A 9,080-nucleotide genomic window follows, 5' to 3' on the forward strand; every position below is an offset into this window, starting at 1 on the left:
CATACATTTATGGTTCAATAACCAAATGTTGTTGTTGTTGTTTAAGTCAAGGTGTCATGTCACAGCAGACACCCCATTGTTCCTGCAGACATGTTGAATCTTCATTTGGAGCAGAAACATGGACACATGAAAAACTGAGGGAGATTTTATAGAAATTCTGTTACCAAACTTTGCATCTGCACAATTCTACCAGTAAATGTGTGACACACACAGGTGTCTGTAATCATGGCCGGGTGTGGCCTAATATCATTGGTTAATTCTTAGATGTAAAAATAACATACCAAAAACATGAATGGATAGCATACGATCATAGATACAATGTGGCTCCATAGGCCTACAAAAATGTACAATGCTGTCTGGATCTTTAATTTAAAAAGACTCTTGCTCCCGTCGGGCCTCATTTACTGAAGGGAGCAAGACTCTTTAAATTAAAGATCCAGGCAGCCTCTCGTTTTAACAATAAATTGTCCCTTCAGTCTCAACGTAGACTTTGATCTGAAGCCATTCTTGTGATTCCTGTGATTTTGTCATTGTAAATGTTTGTAGGCCTTTGTAGCCACATTGTATCTATGATCGTATGCTATCCATTCATGTTTTTGGTATGTTATTTTTACATCTGAGAATTAACCAATGATATCAGGCCACACCCGGCCATGATTAGTGTCCTTTGACACTATATAAACTAGTCACCCTGCAGTGTTTGTCATTGTACCCTGAAGAGGACAGCTTGTATGTCCAAATGTTGGTTATTGGGTTATTCAATTATTGCATCTGAGCTGCTAGAGTGTGTGTCTCTCCTTTAATTTTTCAGTTGTTCAACTTTTAAATCAATGGTTTTTGTTTGGCATACATTTTAAGAGTCTCGGTGCAATTCTGTTACCATGGGATTGCCCCTATCCAAAAGCAGTATTACTGGGGGATGATCCTGCTTAAAGGATTTGAGTGCCTTCCCCACTGGAAATACTTCAGAGATCAGAAAGGAACCCCATGACCACAACATAATGACTCTCACAGGCATTGTCTACACCTGAGTCTGATCCACCTTTCTCTCAGAGAGTCAGAGAAAGAGAGATCAAGAGCGAGAGAGGGGGAGGGAGAGAGAGCGTTATCCCGTCCTGCTCACCTGTTTTGTGTCTGGATTCTAAGTCTAAGACATGTTGATACCTACTCAATCTGAGCCATATATCGAGGCCTTATGTTCATTAGGCCCTTATGTTAATAATAAAACATATGGCCAAATAATTCTCTGAAATAAAATACAACTGTATTTGTTGAAACAAGAAGGCACTACACAGGCAGTCCAACCTCATTAGGTGGCAGCACTGAACCAGGTTGTTGTAAAAAGGTAAGCTACCATTCTTTTTAACATTACCAAGTGAAGTACTGAATGATGAAGGGAAAAACTCAAATGCCTTTGTGTGTGTGTACACACGTGTGTGTCTGAGAGAGAGAGAAGGGGGGGGGGGCAAGAGAGAGAGGCCAGGAAACAACCTGCCTGGAGGTGTGAGCCCAACCCAGCTGGCAGGGAGACAGTGGTCTGATGAGAGAGAAGGGGGGAGAGAGGCCAGGAAACAACCTGCCTGGAGGTGTGAGCCCAACCCAGCTGGCAGGGAAACAGTGGTCTGTTGAGAGAGAAGGGGGGAGGCCAGGAAACAACCTGCCTGGAGGTGAGAGCCCATCCCAGCTGGCAGGGAAACAGTGGTCTGATGAGAGAGAGAGGCCAGGAAACAACCTGCCTGGAGGTGAGAGCCCATCCCAGCTGGCTGGGAAACAGTGGTCTGATGAGAGAGAGAGGCCAGGAAACAACCTGCCTGGAGGTGTGAGCCCAATCCAGCTGGCAGGGAAACAGTGGTCTGATGAGAGAGAAGGGGGGGGGTGAGAGAGAGAGCCCAGGAAACAACCTGCCTGGAGGTGTGAGCCTAAACCAACTGGCAGGGAAACAGTGGTCTGATGAGAGAGAAGGGGGGGGGGCAGGAAACAACCTGCCTGGAGGTGTGAGCCAAACCCAGCTGGCAGGGAAACAGTGGTCTGATGAGAGAGAGAGGCCAGGAAACAACCTGCCTGGAGGTGTGAGCCCAACCCAGCTGGCAGGGAAACAGTGGTCTGATGAGAGAGAAGGGGGGGAGAGAGAGAGAGAGAGAGAGAGGCCAGGAAACAACCTGCCTGGAGGTGTGAGCCCAACCCAGCTGGCAGGGAAACAGTGGTCTGATGAGAGAGAAGGAGGGGGGGGAGAAAGAGAGGCCAGGAAACAACCTGCCTGGAGGTGAGAGCCCAACCCAGCTGGCAGGGAAACAGTGGTCTGATGAGAGAGAAGAGGAGATTTACGAGGAGCTGCGACACGTAGCGCCCTCCTCCTGCCTGCAGAGACAGAGTCCACACGGTACACACCACTGACTCCCCCACACAGCAGCCAGAGCCAGGGTAGAGGAACAGAACAGTACCAGAGCGCTACATTATCACCTCAATGCTGCTGGGCTGTTCTTCTGCTCATCTTTGTAGAGAAACAAAGGGTGTTTCTTTTTTTTATCTGATGAATTCAACTACCGGTAATTGTGTTGCGGGAATAGGTGTGTAGATGTATGCGTGTGTGTCACAGGAGTGGGTAATTTGATAACGGTGTAATTTTATCCTCAGACAAATTACAACTACAAAGGCTCTAGAGACCTCATGTTACGATAGGTGGATGAGGCAGACTAGATGAAGGAACAGTTTAAAGGATGGGTGTCCTGGTAGGTGAGGGGGTTCCCCTTTCTGCCTCCTCCTACCCCTGACTACTAGTCAAACACAGATGTTTTTATTATTTTTTATTTCACCTTTATTTAACCAGGTAGGCTAGTTGGGAACAAGTTATCATTTGCAACTGCGACCTGGCCAAGATAAAGCATAGCAGTGTGAACAGACAACAGAGTTACACATGGAGTAAACAATTAACAAGTCAATAACACAGTAGAAAAAAGGGGAGTCTATATACATTGTGTGAAAAAGGCATGAGGAGGTAGGCGAATAATTACAATTTTGCAGATTAACACTGGAGTGATAAATGATCAGATGGTCATGTACAGGTAGAGATATTGGTGTGCAAAAGAGCAGAAAAGTAAATAAATAAAAACAGTATGGGGATGAGGTAGGTGAAAATGGGTGGGCTATTTACCAATAGACTATGTACAGCTGCAGCGATCGGTTAGCTGCTCAGATAGCAGATGTTTGAAGTTGGTGAGGGAGATAAAAGTCTCCAACTTCAGCGATTTTTGCAATTCGTTCCAGTCACAGGCAGCAGAGAACTGGAACGAAAGGCGGCCAAATGAGGTGTTGGCTTTAGGGATGATCAGTGAGATACACCTGCTGGAGCGCGTGCTACGGATGGGTGTTGCCATCGTGACCAGTGAACTGAGATAAGGCAGAGCTTTACCTAGCATGGACTTGTAGATGATCTGGAGCCAGTGGGTCTGGCGACTAATATGTAGCGAGGGCCAGCCGACTAGAGCATACAAGTTGCAGTGGTGGGTGGTATAAGGTGATTTAGTGACAAAACGGATGGCACTGTGATAAACTGCATCCAGTTTGCTGAGTAGAGTGTTGGAAGCAATTTTGTAGATGACATCGCCGAAGTCAAGGATCGGTAGGATAGTCAGTTTTACTAGGGTAAGTTTGGCGGCGTGAGTGAAGGAGGCTTTGTTGCGGAATAGAAAGCAGACTCTTGATTTGATTTTCGATTGGAGATGTTTGATATGAGTCTGGAAGGAGAGTTTACAGTCTAGCCAGACACCTAGGTACTTATAGATGTCCACATATTCAAGGTCGGAACCATCCAGGGTGGTGATGCTGGTCAGGCGTGCGGGTGCAGGCAGCGAACAGTTGAAAAGCATGCATTTGGTTTTACTAGCGTTTAAGAGCAGTTGGAGGCCACGGAAGGAGTGTTGTATGGCATTGAAGCTCATTTGGAGGTTAGATAGCACAGTGTCCAAGGACGGGCCGGAAGTATATAGAATGGTGTCGTCTGCGTAGAGGTGGATCAGGGAATCGCCCGCAGCAAGAGCAACATCATTGATATATACAGAGAAAATAGTCGGCCCGAGAATTGAACCCTGTGGCACACCCATAGAGACTGCCAGAGGACCGGACAGCATGCCCTCCGATTTGACACACTGAACTCTGTCTGCAAAGTAATTGGTGAACCAGGCAAGGCAGTCATCCGAAAAACCGAGGCTACTGAGTCTGCCGATAAGAATATGGTGATTGACGGAGTCGAAAGCCTTGGCAAGGTCGATGAAGACGGCTGCACAGTACTGTCTTTTATCGATGGCGGTTATGATATCGTTTAGTACCTTGAGCGTGGCTGAGGTGCACCCGTGACCGGCTCGGAAACTAGATTGCACAGCGGAGAAGGTACGGTGGGATTCGAGATAGTCAGTGACCTGTTTGTTGACTTGGCTTTCGAAGACCTTAGATGGGCAGGGCAGGATGGATATAGGTCTGTAACAGTTTGTGAGGGTGCATGGCTCTTCCTTGGGCCTTGATGCCCTATAAAAGACCAGAGACCACAAGTACAGTAACTGAAAGATAATAGCGAGGAAGGAACATTGTCACGTGGTTGAGAGCAAACACTTAGAGAATGTTGGGACTCGATATCAATGATGACCCAAGTGCTGCACTGTGGTTGGCAGTGTTCCGCACTGGGACTCAAACACAATACAGTCCTTGATGCAATGTGATTCAGCAGCAATGCTTCTTCATCTCTTACCGCTCCAACCCCAACCCACTTTTATCCTACAGAAAGGAGAGAGTCTACAGCAGCTGGTACTGAAAAACACATCAGGGCAACACTTCACTATTGTGGAGTTTAACAGTTAGGTAGATACAGTACCTTTAGAAAGTGTTCAGACCCCTTGACTTTTTCCACTTTTTGTTACTTTACAGCCTTATTCTAAAATATATTAAATATACTTTTTTTCAGCAATTTACACATAATAAAGAAAACAGTTTTTGTAATTTTTGCATATGTATAAAAAACAATCGTATTGACATAAGTATTCAAACATTTTGATATGTGACTAGAAATTGAGCTCAGGTGCATCCTGTTTCCATTGATCATCCTTGAGATGTTTCTACAGCTTGATTGGAATCCACCTGTGGTAAATTTAAGTGATTGAACATGATTTGGAAAGGCACACACCTGTCTATATAAGGTCCCACAGTTGACAGTGCATGTCAGAGCAAAAACCAAGACATGAGGTCGAAGGAATTGTCCGTAGAGCTCCGAGAAAGGATTGTGACGAGGGCACAGATCTGGGGAAGGGTATCAAAAAATGTCTGCAGCATTGAAGGTCCCCAAGAACACAGTGCCCTCCATCATTCTTAACTGGAAGAAGTTTGGAAGCACCAAGAGTCTTCCTAGAGCTGGCCGCGCGGCCAAACTGCGCAATCGGGGGAGAAGTCCCTTGGTCAGCAAGGTGACCAAGAACCTGATGGTCACTGACAGAGATCCAGAGTTCCTCTGTGGAGATGGGAGGTCCTTCCAAAAGGACACCCATCTCTGCAGTACTCCACCAATCAGGCCTTTATGGTAGACTGGCCAGACGGAAGCCACTCCTCAGTAAAAGGCACACGACAGCCCGTTTGCCAATAGGGATCTAAAGGACTCTCAGACCATGAGAAACAATATTCTCTGATCTGATGAAACCAAGGTTGTACTCTTTGGCCTGAAAGCCAAGCGTCACGTCTGAAGGAAACATGGCACCATCCCTACAGTGAAGCATGGTGGTGGCAGCATTATGCTGTGGGGATTTTTTCAGCGGCAGGGACTGGGTATATAGTCAGGATTGAGGCAAAGATGAACGGAGCAAAGTACAGAGAGATCCCTTTATGAAAAACGTGCTCCAGAGCACTCAGGACCTCAGACTGGGGTGACGGTTCACCTTCCAACAGGACAACGACCCTAAGCACACAGCCAAGACAATGCAGGAATGGCTTCGGGAGAAGTCTCTGAATGTCCTTGAGAGGCCCAACCAGAGCCCGTACCTATTGACCAAATACTTATTTTCCACCATAATTTGCAAATAAATTCATTAAAAATCCTACAATGTGATTTTCTGGATTTTTTTTCTCTCATTTTGTCCCGTCATATTTGAAGTGTACCTATGATGAAAATTACAGGCCTCTCTCATCTTTTTAAGTGGGAGAGCTTGCACAATTGGTGGCTGACTAAATACTTTTTTGCCCCACTGTATTTAAATGGGGGGTTTTTTCTAATATATTTGCAAAAATGTCTGAATGCCTATTTTTGCTTCATCATTATGGGTTATTGTGTTAAATACATTTGAGAATAAAGCTCTAAAGTAACCAAATGTCAAGCGGTCTGAATACTTCCTGAACGTACTGTATGCAGCCTACATTTCCCACTTCTCATATAGGGCTCTTTTTCCCCCATTTTCTTTTCTACCACATAGGCTTCGGCTACACCAGATAGGAGGTCTGAAGTGATGTAAACACTACTCTATTGCTACTTTGAAAACATGCCTGTCGGCCTGTCTAGAATAAAGAGATGTGTGTGATGTTTCTGCTCTGATTGGAGAGAATAAAAGGAGGAATGTTTGTGATAAAGCACTCATTCTCTACTGTAGAAAATGCACTAAAATGTAGTCTGGAGAAATACAACATTGGTAATAACAATGTTATAGGCTAAATGTAAAAATATATATATTTCCCATGTATCTACAGCCAACCTACAAAGTGACTTTGGCAGAATGTAGTGCTGAGCCATTAAACTAATTAACCAACATCCGCTCAAACTCCTGAACTCATCATGAGAGGCCAGTGGCTCATGGGTCTGTGTACCCACATCCACACCAACACATCAGAGGCGGTCCTAGCTTTTTGGGTGCCCTAAGTTCTATTTACAATACGTGTCTCCAGGATGACAACACATTGTTTATGGTTCATTTCTATTGGGCACAAAATAATCTCAAACATAACCAAAACCAACAGCAAATGCCTCCAACACATTTGTAGAGTCACAAGCTTGATGTAGTCATTGTGTGCTATGAAAATGGGACCAAATACGTCACTTTTGACTACTTTAATACACATAAGTGAATTTGTGCTAATACTTTTGGTCCCCTAAAATGGGGGGACTATGTACAAAGTGCAGTAATTTCTAAATGTTTCACGCAATTTGGTTAAAAAATACCTTCAAATCAAAGCTGACAGTCTGCGCTTTAAACTCAGTCATTATATCATTTCAAATCCAAATTGCTGGAGTACAGAGCCAAAACAACAACAAAATTGTCACTGTCCCAATACCTTTGGAGCTCAATGTATATTGGAAATTGATCTGTGCCAGTTGCCCATCCCTGATGTATAGGATGAGTAATTGAGGCCTGGGTGTGTAAGCTTACACCACCAGAGTGATTGGCATGCATGATTCTATTCATAAACTGAGACAAGTCGCTCTCCTCCTCCGAGGTGTATTCAATGTCTTTAAACAGCTGACTAAGAGCATATCAAATACATTGCTATGGTTCCTATGGCAAGACCTCTGTTTAGTTCATGTTTGCTTGTCGGTAGATGTTGAAATAGCCCTTGGCCCGATAAAGTATATTCCTGCTTAGGCATGTTACATTAATTGTCTAAAAGTGTTGCAAAGCGAACATTGAAGATTTTGAATGCAGCCCAAAATGGCAAAACAGTGGTTAACACCACTTCTGATGTGCCTGCATTGTATTGATGCTGGTGTGCCGCATAGCATCAACAATAACAACACAACAACATAGACATAAAATGATATTGCTGATGGCATTGTTTTAAAGTACACAATGCCATCATTTTGCTTACCTAAATATTTGATGTGGAACCCTCGCGGAGGATTGAGAGACCTCCTCATCCATCCCTCTCTGAGAACCTCCAGGTGATCCTCTTTACCCTGGATCAACAGCACGTGCTCGTCAATCCAGCCCAGGAAAAACGTGTCCGATATGGCGTCCGATATTCTTTGATTCCAAACGTGCTGTGTGTTCTCAGCTTTAAAATCCGCAAAAATCTCATAGCCGGTGTGATGGCGCGGCAGTTCGTCGCTCTCAGACACACCAGTCGAATCACCCTTGCCGATCCGAGTCAATACGATGGCCAGGGAGTGCGGCGCTATCTGCAGAAAAGACTCCATTGTCGAGTTGTCCTAAGTCGTGAACGTTAAGTCATGAACAACATCAAACATGACACCATTCCGTTTTATACATAAATCCGAGTAGGGTAGCTAGGCAGACGACTTTGTTCTGTAACGAAGACATAGCACACATTCCACAGTAGGCTGCACAGCTCCTATTTTTTTCTATCCAGCCTCGTCAAGGCAACGTACCTGTCTGGTGTTTTATGTCGAACGTACTCCTCCAATTAATCGAAATGACATCCACGTCTCAACCCTGGTTAACCCGGGGCGAATTGTATCGTATTCGACTACAAATTGGGAGCTAATAATTTAATCTAACAGAGAACGGTTACCGAGGATTCGATCTCGTGGGACACCTGTCCCTACTGCACCGCGCTCAAACTCGTGCCATCGCCTATTGTATATTGAAGGTAAACCCCTTCTTACCTTGCGAGCACAGGGAGTCCAATTTCAAGGTACCGGTGATCTTTCTCCAACAGGCAAGGTAAAATCCTTGGAGAAATCCTCAGGCGGGCCTCCAAGGTGTTATTACGCCACCTGCAGGCTGCTGTTCGCAGATAAACTTGAGTAAAGGTTGTTTCTTGTTGTACAGTGCAGCTGATGCCAGCCAACCAGACAAAAATACCACTGTTCAGGCATAGGGCCTATAAAATAGATTCTGTAGCTGTCCATGAACAAAACCCCTAAACTTATTGAGAATATGCAAATTAACTACTTTTATATCTATTCTAGCTCTACTGTCCTAAAGAAATGGTTGGCACCCCATCCGTCCATTTTAATTGTGTTTATTGGAAACCAGTATATTAAACCAGTGCATTGTCACCTATACAACATTATCTAGTGAAGTTAAGTTTGGCTACTCTGTGTGACTCAAGCACTCAACGCGTGTCCTATGGTTCTTGGGCATATATGAGGGAGG

The 9,080-nt window shown here is 44.8% G+C and overlaps 1 protein-coding gene across 1 annotated transcript in view; it reads right to left on the minus strand.

The window, feature by feature from the left end:
* Positions 1 to 8,632, minus strand: part of LOC124010793 (storkhead-box protein 2-like) — a 112,033-nt gene extending 103,401 nt beyond the window's left edge. The window contains exon 1 of the mRNA XM_046323455.1: positions 7,831 to 8,632. Within this exon, the coding sequence (XP_046179411.1) occupies positions 7,831 to 8,158 (328 nt within the window). The 5' untranslated portion in view covers positions 8,159 to 8,632. The remainder of the gene's footprint in view (positions 1 to 7,830) is intronic.
* Between the last annotated feature and the right edge of the window lie 448 nt (positions 8,633 to 9,080).

Source organism: Oncorhynchus gorbuscha, linkage group LG23, assembly GCF_021184085.1.
Source record: "Oncorhynchus gorbuscha isolate QuinsamMale2020 ecotype Even-year linkage group LG23, OgorEven_v1.0, whole genome shotgun sequence".
In the NCBI taxonomy this organism is placed as follows: Eukaryota; Metazoa; Chordata; class Actinopteri; order Salmoniformes; family Salmonidae; genus Oncorhynchus; species Oncorhynchus gorbuscha.